Raw genomic sequence first — 12,127 nt, 5'->3', positions numbered from 1 at the left:
TTTTCATATTTACAATATTATTCTGAAGTATCAGTATTATTGCTTCATTAAGTCTGTTAGTTTATTTTCCAACCCGTAAAGTCTCTCTCCCTTATTCTCTTTTCTCTTCCCTTCTAGGGAGGGGAGAGGGGTTAATAGAGAGCATCTGTCCAGGGTTTAGTGGCCGGCCCAGCCCTAAACCATGACAAAAGGTTTTTTCCTTTCCTCACAAAAGGAAATACCTCATATCTGGAGCAACCTTAACTTTCCTCTGCCCCTCGGAAGTCAGACGTACACTTCTGAAAATAATTCTGGACTGATACTTGGTCAAATGAGGGCTTCTCATGATAGGTCTGTTAACTACCAGCGACAGAATTATGCATTCCTTAGTTGATGGGAGTGCTGCTTGCCATGCTGGCATGCCAAGAAGGAGTGAAGGCTTACTTTGCTTTATTTCCTCCGTATGTTGTCAGATGAAGATGTTCTGACTGGCTTCTTGGCATCTTTAGCTGGCATGGACTTCGAATAGTAAGAAAACCGAGGGCTGATTACAAATAATCCACGTTTTATATTCTTGCATTGGAAGACAAAGCAGAAGAAGGTGTGTGTGTGTTCAGCCTTGAGAGATTATTCTGCTCCCAGCCATTGATCATGTGTTTATTTACAGAGGGATCCAGTATCCAGAAGAATCCCAGTGACTCAGGGTGACTGTTTTCTCTGTGAAGAGGCATTTTCTGTTGTCAGGAAATACACGCATGAGATCATAAGGATTCTGGCTAATTTTAATCTGGAGACTCTTGCACAGTAATTGACTTGAATCCAGTTTCAAGATCCAGTGCTGTAAGGAAGATGTGATTGATCATTAAACGACTGTTTGTATTTATACACCACATCAGTGCATTGTCACTGCCCTCTCTGTGAATGTGAAGTGTGTTAAGATATGGATTGTATAGAAATAACTTGTAATATCTCAGTCTTTTAGTGCTGTTAGGACACATGCAAACTTTTCTTCAGTTTCATTTCCTTCTGAATACTCTTTCTGGTAACATTCATTACATTGGTTTGGTTTGCAGTGGTTGGACTATAACATTTTGTGAATAATGCGTCCTCCTCTTTTTTGATAAGTAAAGTTGACAGTGACCATTTGTGACAGAAATAAGGGAGTATCACAGATGTGTGTTTATGCATATTCATGTTGTCCACATTTAATATTCCATGCGCAGTTAAAAAGTGACAGTGCGTTAATGATGAGATGCTGGTGATCTTTAAGCGTAAGTCGGACAGATGTCCAGGAAACATCTTTATTATCCTTCTCTTATCCCTGCTTTTCAGTAGCTGGGACTTTAAATTTGCAAGACAGTCAGCTGCAGCCCAAAGGTGAACCATTTGTATCTGCCTCCTGCGTGCTGCAACTGCCTTTCCACAAGCTGGCAAGTATTCTTTTCTCCTGTTATTTGAACTTGGTTTCCCATCTCTCTTACTCTAGAGGAAATGATTGTTCCTCAGAGCACTGACTTGAACACTTAATATTAAACCTAATCTCTGGTTCAAAATACTATTAGCCTTTCCTTCTGTGTTGTAATCATTATTTAAATTTATATCTCCATCTACAGGTTTTCCATTTATTAGGTGTGTGTTGATCAAGAGAATTTGGTAGGATGACATTCCATCACTGGAAATTAATTTTACTAACTCGGTGTAACAAAAAAATTTCCAATGGAAAGTTCAATTAAATTCCATGGACATAATCCAGTAGAGTTTGCTCTCACCTTTATTTCTTGTGTGATTTCATGTGCTTTTGTCTGGTTTTGTTTTCCTCTTTTCAGGAAGAACACAGTTTAAAGTGGTAATTAAAGCACTTTCTCCAAAAGAAGCCACCAGAATTTATACCCCTCTCCCTTTGGATAGAAATGATGGCACGTTTCTTATGCGGTATCGGATGTATGGGAGTGTCAGAAAAGGGTTAAAAATTGAGATACTTTATGGTGATCAGCATGTAGCTCAATCTCCTTATATTTTGAAAGGTAAGGATATTTTTTATTTAATGTAATGTATGATGGTAGGTATAGAAATGCTATGGACTAATTTACTGCTAGAGGAAGAGGCTGGAAATTAGGGGTTTGTTTGCTCTTATTACACTGATTATACATTAAAAATGCACTTTGTGCTAAAGGTAAAGACTTCTGTCCCAGAGTTCTGAATTAGGCTAAAATTGAGTCTGTAATACCTGAGCTTTGGTAGTTATGGATAGTTAGCACACTTCTGAATATTCCACATGGTTGGCAGGTAGCACAGTAATGGAGTTTCATTCTGCAGGTTAGTTTTATCCCGATAACAACAAATCTCATATTTTGATTTCTGAAAAGAGAAGAATGTTGCAGTTTTCTCAATTACACTGCTAAACCCCAGAAATGTCATAGGGAGGATGATTTCCCAGGAAATCTTTAGAAAACCTGCAATAAAAATGTCACGCCACTGTAATTTCTAGATTTATGTGCCCGTGTGTTCAGGGAATTATGATTGATGTATAATCATGAATATAGACACTCAGTGCTTTGTTCTCCTCAGGACCCGTTTATCATGAATATTGTGACTGTCCTGAAGAAGACCCTGAGACCTGGCAGAACGTGATGTCTTGTCCATCCCAAGAACCTCAGATTACGAACGACTTCATTTCTTTTCCCACCATTGATCTTCAGCGAATGCTTGAGGAAATCCCAGCCAAGTTCAGTCAAACAAGAGGTGCTATCGTTCATTACACTATTCTCAATAATCGCATCTACCGTCGCTCCCTAGGGAAGTACACAGACTTCAAAATGTTCTCCGATGAAATGTTCCTGTCACTGGCAAGAAAGGTACCAGTTTTGCTCATTTACTTAAGGTTATTAAGTCACTTTCTGATGTGGCAGTACCGTATTCGTTGTTGTATCTTCAGATTTATAATTCCTAAAGTAAGATTTGACTCTCTTGCTTTTTCAGTCAAGTTGACTGTATCTTAGGGGTAATGAGTGGGAGCTGAGCTTGACTGTAATGAAGCTGCTAGGAAAGCTGCAGGGGCCAAGGTCTGACTCTGCCAGCCTTTTCCTGTGCTCTGTGCATGCTCCATTCATACCTGCTTCTGGGACAGAAACTTGAAATTTAGACCTTAAGCTCAGCTAAATCTGTAACTATCTGTATTGATTTTGTATGGCATAAGAGGACTGAGGAATATACTGTATGTAAGAGTGACAAACAGCTTCTGTCTTTCTGTTATTATGCTTTCTTGGGTATGCATTTAGGTTCATCTTCCTGATGTGGAGTTTTATCTTAACGTTGGGGATTGGCCAGTTGAGTATCGAAAAGCTAACAATACACCTGGTCCTATACCTATCATCTCATGGTGTGGCTCTGTGGATTCAAGAGATATAGTCCTTCCAACCTATGATGTAACCCACTCGACTCTCGAAACCCTGCGTGGAGTCACGAACGATCTCCTTTCTATTCAAGGACATACAGGTAACTTAGAGATTGGGGATTTTAAAAGAGAATTTGTAAATTCCATCAAAGCAGCAAGTTGCATTCAAATGATGGGTTGAAATCTTCAGCTCACAAGTGCCTTGGGAGGTCTCTCAATACAAGTAGGTGTGTCTTTACAGATTCTAATAACTTTCAACACTGCTACTAAGCAGGTGTTTAGTAAGCATTCAGAGCCAGATTTTAAGACGTCCAGATCACAATAATGGTGAATTTTAACTCAAAGATATCCAGAAGATAGATACTGTGACCTGTCAGGGTAAAAGTAAATATAATTAAAAGGCCTCTCTTCTCAGTGAAGGCCCTGAGTATGCTCCTTCTAGTCAAATAGGCATGCTTTTCCTGACAGTGATGTGGTCCAATGTTCTGTTTACGTATAAATGAATCTGAATCTTGAAAGAAGTGAACCAGTGCTGTGCTGCAACCTCTTTCAAATAAGAAAATATTGTCTATACAAAAAAATTCTGCAGAATGGGTTCTTCTGAATTGTTTTTCTAGCTTTGAAGGAAGAGTCAGTTTTACTGACAGCTGTCCAGCCCCTCTGGGAAATTCATAAATACTTAGGGGTCAGACAGATGGCATGAACAATACGTAAGGAGTAAAACTTGAGTGAGGAGGTATTTCTTTTTATTTGATTAGTTCACAGTTTCTCTCTATTAGTTTGTAGATTAAATATGTTAATTCATCAGGTTGAAGCACTCTGTGTTTACTGATTTAATACAGCTGTTTTTCCAATTAGGACACAGTAAAAGCCTACTTCACTTTAGTAGGTCCTTTAAGGAAATTTCCAGCAGAAGGATCAGAAAGGATATATTTGGTGTTTTTAAAAGCAGGCAGTAAGCAGAGATGAATTCTTTCAGGCTCCTGCTAAGTATTTTGAGGACACAGTATAGCCATTTTTTTCTCCTTTTTAAGTCATCATTAAGTGATTCCTTCAAGATCTAACTAAATTGCTGGGTAACAGAAGTGGATTTTACTAAAGAAATTTTGGTTGTTTTGACAGGCTTTCTGGACAGACAATTACTTTAATTATTAGTATTTTACTTACATAATTCGATTATAATCCCTTGTGTAACTTTCAAGATATTTCAAGTTACTTAAATATAAAATTGTTGAGTAGAAGAGCAATTCTCTGCTTTTCCTGTTATAAGAGACTCAGTTTCTCATACCAAAATTGAAGCTAGAACTGGGAGTTTAAGCCCTGTGATTAATAAGTGATTCATGGAAATCATGCCTGTTTTACCATGTCTCTGAGCATAATGCCACTGTCATAGCAAGTTCCTTGTTTGCACTAAACATATCATGAACATTTCATTGCTGTTTGCTTTTATCTTATCACTCAATGCTTGTAGGCCCCTTCTGGGAAAACAAAACTGAGCGAGCCTTATTTAGAGGTCGAGACAGCCGAGAGGAACGTCTCCGTCTTGTCATGTTATCCAAGGAATATCCAGAACTACTAGATGCTGGAATAACAGGATATTTCTTCTTCAGAGAAAAAGAAAAAGAGCTGGGAAAGGTTCAGCTGATGGGCTTCTTTGACTTCTTTAAGGTAGAAAGTAAATTACAGTCTTGGATTAATTTTGCTCTCAAGTTCTTGCCAACTGAAAAGACAAGGCTTACTTCTGCTAATTCCATTCAGTAAACGAAACAGTTATGCTTACACTGGGAATACTGGTCCATGCAGGGTAGATTGAGCACCTGTAGTCAAAGTCATAGTATGAGACACTTCTAAAGAAAGCCACTGTGCTTTTTTTGTGGAGTTCCTTAGAGTTCTTGGAGATTATTGTTTTTTTAATAGATTGAGAAATTTGATTTCTCACCATCGGGGTGTTTATTTATTTGGGCTAAATATTAAAACAGTGGACACAACTTGGGTCCATTGCAAGTACAGTATGGATGTCCCCATCTTTCTTATAAGCCCCCTTTAAGTACTGAAAGGCCCCAGTGAGGTCTCCCCAGAGCCTTCTCTTCTCCAGGCTGAACAACCCCAACTCTCTCAGCCGGTCCTCATAGGAAAGATGCTCCAGAACCTCTGATCATTTTTGTGGCCCTCCTCTGGACCTGCTCCAACAGGTCCATGTCTTTCCTGTACTGAGGACTCCAGAACTGGACGCAGTACTCCAGGTGGGGTCTCACGAGAGCAGAGTAGAGGGGCAGAATCACCTCACTTGACCTGCTGGCCATGTTTCTTTTGATGCAGCCCAGGATACCATTGGCTTTCTGGGCTGCCGGCAGACATTGTCAGCTCATGTCAAGTTTTTAATCTACCAGTACCCCCAAGTCCTTCTCAGGGCTGTTCTTAATCCATTCATCCCCCAGTCTGTATTGACACTGGGCACTGCCCTAACCCCTGTGCAGGACCTTGCATTTGGCCTTGTTGAACCTCATGAGGTTCACCTGGGCCCACTTCTCCAGCTTGTCCTGGTCCCTCTGTACAACATCCTGTCCCTCAGGTGTGTCAGCCGCACCACACAGCTTGGTGCCATCTGCAGACTTGCTGAGGGTGAACTTGATCCCACCCTCAGTGGTTGCAGTACAGACCCCTGAGGGGCACCCTCATCACCGTGTGTTCATGGTTACTTTTAGCATAATGTTTCAGATTATTCCATACAATAATAGATATTTCAGTATTCTACATAATATAATTTTAAGAATAAATTTGCTCTTTTTGAATTTGAGCATGGATTAGTTTTATTTCCTTCCCAGCTCTACCCCTGCTCTGTCCCAGGACACTGTAATACCCATCAGGCAGTTCATGTGACACAAAGGTTCTTGACTGTCAGTCTTGGGTTTAAAACAAATCCTTTTTCCATTACATTATCCAGAACACCATGCAACTACCCTTGGCTTAACGCTATAACAGGTTTGAAGATGACAATCAATAAACACAATTACATTTTACTTGTGAAAGTAATCTTTTATACATTCAGTGTTCCAATTCAAAACATTTCACCTTTTTTTCCTCTATCTTCACATTGTAGTACAAATACCAAGTGAACGTAGATGGGACTGTAGCAGCTTACAGGTTTCCATACCTCTTGCTGGGTGACAGCCTAGTATTGAAGCAAGATTCTCGGTACTATGAACACTTTTACATTGGATTAAAACCATGGAAACATTATGTTCCAGTTAAGAGAAACTTGGAGGACTTGCTAGAGAAAATAAAATGGGCTAAGGTAAGTTCCATTACTAACTCAAGTTCAGAGTGATAAACAAACACATTAAGAACTTATCTTAATACTCTCTTTGTATTTCCACTTATATATTTTGCAGTGAACTTTATTGAAAACCTGGGATAAAGGAAGTACATTTTGTTATCAGTATAAGATGGGAAGGCCTTAATTCACTATTCAGGGAAATACTTCAGAATTTGTTTTAGGTATTTGCAGAAGTGTTTAATGAGTCAGAGCCTGAGTATACTGACTAATGCAGGTAATTTTCAAAGAAATGCCCAGAATCCCAGACACTACTTAATTAACTCTGTCACTTCTTTAGGTCCTGACTAGAAGAGAAGTCATTGCATGTTCTGTTTGAACGTACAAAACATCAGTGCTCTGTAACATGCTCAGAATAAGACGCTGGGATTCTGTTACCAAACAAACCGATACAATTGTGCGATTGAAAACACTATTTGTGCTTTGAGTGTAACTATTAGGTTAAAAAAAACATAGGAAAAGTTTCTGTTCTGGGAGTACTGTAGTTCTTCATAAAGAATCAGATGAGAGTTCTAAAAGCTTTGAAATGTAGACCTAAAAAACTTGAGAGTAAGTACATGAATTCAAGCCGAGTTATTTTTAAAAGGAAAACATTGAATTGCATTGTACAGGAGAGTACAACAGCTATGGTTTTTATCTTCTGTAAAACTAAGTATGTGTGGGAGGTGTCAGACCTGATTTTCAAGAGGCTTGAGGCTTGGACAAAACAGTAGAGCAGTAATCAACTGAGTTTTCAAAATTGTACAGTTATCCATGAAAGTTGGTATTGATAGCCCTAAGGTACCAGTTGTGACCATAAAAGCAATCCAGTATTAAAAAAAAAATCGGCAATTTAAAGTGTGCCTTTGCAGTCTGCCAGTAATTGCACATGAAGTTCTCTTCTCGGTGACAAACAATGATAGGACAAGGGGTAACGGACACAAGCTGGAACACAGGAGGTTCCACTTGAATTTGAGAAGAAACTTCTTCTCAGTGAGGGTGACAGAGCACTGGAACAGGCTGCCCAGAGAGGTTGTGGAGTCTCCTTCTCTGGAGATGTTCAAAACCTGCCTGGACGCCTTCCTGTGTAACCTCATCTAGGTGTTCCTGCTCCGGCAGGGGGTTTGGACTGGATGAGCTTTTGAGGTCCCTTCCAATCCCTAACGTTCTGTGATTCTGTGATTCTGTGAAGTTGCAGATTTGAATAGTCCCTTTAATGAAACTTCTAATGCCAGCCAGGCTTTCAGTAACTCACTGATTGCTCTGTTATTCATTCATTTTGTCCCAATTTTCCAGGAAAACGATGAAGAAGCAAGAACAATTGCTAAAGAAGGACAGTTAATGGCAAGAGAATTACTTCAGCCTCACAGGCTTTACTGCTACTATTATGAAGTGCTTGAGGTTAGAACAATAGATCCCTTTATTACTTTCCTCCAACAGCTGCTGCTGCTATATATTTCATATTCAGTCCTTACTTACATCGATAGCAGACATGGTCCATGTTATTCACAGGAGAGCAGTGTGAAGAGCTTTGTTAAAAATTACTTCATTATTCAAGAGGTAACCTGACATAAGAGTTGTTTTACAGAATTAAAATTCTTTTCGCTCCCATCCCCACAGTTGTCAGACCTGTTTTCAGTGTCACTTGGTATGTGCTTTCTAACAGACATAGGAGATAATTTGTACACAGCTTTCTTCCATTTTCCCTTCGTACTTATCCCCTCATGAGTCACTCTGCTGTATCACAAGACAGGGAATACATGGAAAAGAAATACCAGAAGTTTGGCTAGTAGAGTGGTAAGCAGTGGAGCAGGCCAAATAGTCATTGCTTCCCTACGATGTGCAAATCTCCAGTGAAAGAAGTTTCTGTTCTCCGAAAGTACTAATTTCTTTTTCCTGTTTTGCTGTGCAGAGGTAGGTCTCAGCTTCAGCTGCCACAGGTTGACACAAAGTTTGGAACTGTTCAATGTACAAAAATGACAGATTATCTGTATAAAGTGGTTAGAGGCACAAATAATGACAATATTTAAATTGCCATTAATAATAGGCCAGGGGAAAACATTAACTGAGGTTTTCAGAGGCAATGTAGCCTATTAGTAGGTGTGTTATAAAGACACCTTGTAAAAAGATTGTAAACAATGACATAAGGAGCCTGGATAAAGGCAAGCTTGTGAGTGGAAGGGAGGAGGAGAATTCTGTTTCGGGAATTAAACGTTGGTGCTTACAGCATTCTTAAATGTTGTTTACATATTTCAGAAATATGCCAAACGCCAAGCCAGCAAACCTGAAATACGGGATGGAATGGAGCTTGTGCCTCAGCCCGATGACAGAGACTCGGTGTGCAGCTGCCACAGGAAAAAGCCTTTAAGGGAAGATCTATAACTGTACCGGATGGAGAGAATCACCCACTTGCAATGCACAAAATTCAACAGGAATTAAGCTGTGAAGTCTAAGACACTTAGGCACTAGCAAACATTCTTAGTTATGTATTCTATTTACATATCCTTTTTCACACTGACTCTGATGCAACATGGGTTCCCACAATTTTGACTCCATGACTACCACTGGACAGATACTGTAATGGGGAGCGTCTAGGGCATTTGTTTGATGTACTGCACCATCAGGAAGAGCCCAGTGCTGCTTGTGTTCCAGCTGGGACCTGGTTACCAAAGGTTTATGAGGAACCAGTCATCCACAAAAGTTCTTCCATGAGTCAGTGCAAGTTATTCTAAAGGAGCATTTGCAACATACTAAAACAGTGTTATGATTTCTTCATAAAGTTTACCTCAGTGTTAGATTATTTCTTGTATACAAAACAATTTTCTTACCAGACAATGAATATTTGAGATTTACAGATACCAAATCTGGTGTTGCTTTAAGATTATTTTGTGGAGTATGACAGGTAACAGACTACAGAACACAATTTATCCATTTCAGAGAAAAATGGAGAGGAGGGAGACAGATCAGAGTAATATTTTTATAAGCACCATGGCTGTGAATCACCAAAATCAAATGCCGCCTTACAGCAAACCATGTAGCTATCACAATCACAATGCTTTGAGTGCCAAGACACCACTCTGAAGATCTGTTCCCCACCACTGATCATCTTTGTGAATATAGACACAGATCCACAAGAGGATTTAGGGACTTCAGGTGAGGGCCAGATGAAATACTGGTATCTTAGTTGACACTGTACAGTATTCTAGGCTACCTGAGTATTCACGCATCTGGAATTTGCTGGTAAAGTTTTACACCGCCTAGATTTTACTTTTGTGTGGAGCAAAAGGTGACACCATCTTTTTCATTTAGGCTCATGAGCTACTTTTCCCTGTGCCTAAGTCCCGAGAGGGAGCTTATCTGTTGTTTGAATTCAGATCATACCTAACCTTTTACTGAGATCAGACAGCAGATCAGACTTCATTGCTTTTGTCCAAACATATGACAGAAAAACCTATGCTGCGCTTTCTGTGTAATAGCCTGGGGGTTAGAGGCCATACTAAGCAACAAAGAAACCAGTTGTCCTCCTTGATTTAATTCAAAGTTGCTTTTTTCAGGAGACTACCTTAGCTCCGGACTGGATCAGAGATCTTCAGGTCTCCCACTGAAGCTGTGCAGCCATTAAATTAACAGTACAAGATTCACAGGGCCAGGAGGTGGACATAGCACTGCACTAAAGTATACCTTTGGGTGAGGCAGAGGAAAAATCCTACTCCTGGTTGCTGCTCCCCTTACCTGTTGATTTTTACCCAAGAAACTGTCTACTTCAACATGCATAAACAGTCCTGATGGAGAGACCAATCCCCGCAGGCACCCATTCCTGTCCCTTGCCTTTTCATCTCAGCTAACATAGCCTGCCTGAGCAGCTTCCTACTCAGCTACACTCAGATCATATCTGCCATGGATATCTAATTCTCCCCACACAAAAATGAATGGAAACATCTTAAGATAGTGGACTTTTCTGCTTAGGTGCCCAAAGTTTAGTGCTCTGCACCTCAGGCTGAACCGATGGGCTGAGACCAATGGGATGAGGTTTAATATGGCCAAATGCTGGGTCCTGCACTTGGGAAACAACAACCCGGTGCAGCGCTCAGGCTTGGAGAGGAGTGGCTGGAAAGCTGCCTGGATGAGAAGGACCTGGGGGTGTTGGTTGGCAGTCGGCTTAACATGAGCCAGCACTGTGCCCACGTGGCCAGAAAAGCCAAGGGCATCTTGGCCTGTATTAAAAACTGTGTGACCGGCAGGTCCAGGGAGGTGATCATCCCCCTGTACTCGGCACTGGTGAGGCCACACCTCGAGTACTGTGTTCAGTTCTGGGCCCCTCACTATAAGAAGGATGTTGAGATTCTGGAGCGTGTTCAGAGAAGAGCCACAAGGATGGTGAGGGGTCTGGAGAACAAGCAATATGAGGAGTGGCTGAGGGAACTGGGGTTGTTTAGCCTGGAAAAGAGAAGGCTGAGGGGAGACCTCATCACCACCTACAACTACCCAAAGGGAGGTTGCAGAGAGGTGCGTGCTGGTCTCTTGTCCCAGGTGATGGAGGATAGAACAAGGGAAACGGCACCAAGCTGTGCCAAGGGAGGTTCAGGTTAGAGATAAGGAGGAAGTTCTTTACTGAGAGGGTCGTCAGAGGCTGGCACAGGCTGCCCAGGGAGGTGGTGGAGTCACCATCCCTGGATGTATTTAAGGAGCGGGTAGATGAGGTACTTAAGGATATGGTTTAGGGGGTAGACAGGAATGGCTGGACGTGATGATCTCAGAGGTCTTTTCCAACCGAGAGATTCTGTGATTCATGCAGGCATCATTCTTGGTTCTACACTTGCAAATTACTCTCATAAAATACATAAATTACTGGACTACAACAGGAGGAAAGACTAAATTTTTCAGTATGTGAAGTATGGAAGGAACTTCAGGTTTCTAAAGAGGTTAATGCCACTGTCCTGAAGTCATTCATTACATTATGCCAGCTAAAAAACCTGGAACATGTTGCTCTCCCCATCATCCTCTTTGTTCTGGTTCTAGCACTCATATATAGTGCTTGTATTTTTAATAAGCATGACAGTCCTAGAACTTCATATTATAAATACATGTTCAGCTCATCTGACAAAATTTTCTACATCAGTTTTCAGGAACAGGGTTCCATTGCTGAAGCTGACACTTAAAACTGAGTATGTTCTCTGCTTGCGTTCTCCATGTACAGTCATTTTTACTGTGTGATACAATCTTATTTTGTGGTGCTATCCATTATACCATGTCCATTTTATATTCGCCAGTATTTATGGAAGTGGTGTGCTCAGCGAAGGCAATTAAGCATACCAGATGGTTGAAGCAACGAAGTTTTCCACCTCTCACACACATATTTCAAACCAAAAGTCCAAAGTTACCTGTTTATATTTTAAAAAAATGAGAGGGAACAGTGGGAGTCATGATGCATACTTTAGGGT

General features: G+C 40.6%; 1 protein-coding gene across 1 annotated transcript; it reads left to right on the top strand.

The window, feature by feature from the left end:
* The first annotated feature begins 1,808 nt into the window (after window positions 1–1,808).
* On the top strand, window positions 1,809–9,547 carry KDELC2 (KDEL (Lys-Asp-Glu-Leu) containing 2). Its single transcript, XM_010187396.1, has 7 exons — window positions 1,809–2,003; window positions 2,548–2,834; window positions 3,258–3,474; window positions 4,845–5,041; window positions 6,474–6,668; window positions 7,983–8,087; window positions 8,943–9,547. Exons 1-7 carry the CDS (start codon window positions 1,907–1,909, stop codon window positions 9,066–9,068), a joined length of 1,224 nt encoding a protein of 407 aa, XP_010185698.1. The 5' UTR covers window positions 1,809–1,906; the 3' UTR covers window positions 9,069–9,547.
* Window positions 9,548–12,127: the final 2,580 nt, after the last annotated feature.

This window comes from Mesitornis unicolor, unplaced genomic scaffold, assembly GCF_000695765.1.
Source record: "Mesitornis unicolor isolate BGI_N332 unplaced genomic scaffold, ASM69576v1 scaffold18156, whole genome shotgun sequence".
NCBI classification, from domain to species: Eukaryota; Metazoa; Chordata; class Aves; order Mesitornithiformes; family Mesitornithidae; genus Mesitornis; species Mesitornis unicolor.
This window is presented reverse-complemented; position numbering and strand designations above follow the sequence as displayed.

Excerpts from the sequence above, each read along its gene's own strand:
- KDELC2 (XM_010187396.1), top strand. The coding sequence starts at position 1,907 with ATGCGGTATCGGATGTATGGGAGTGTCAGAAAAGGGTTAAAAATTGAG. Across the intron at positions 2,004-2,547 it reads ATCTCCTTATATTTTGAAAG|GACCCGTTTATCATGAATAT; the intron begins GTAAGGATATTT and ends TGTTCTCCTCAG. Across the intron at positions 5,042-6,473 it reads GCTTCTTTGACTTCTTTAAG|TACAAATACCAAGTGAACGT; the intron begins GTAGAAAGTAAA and ends TTCACATTGTAG.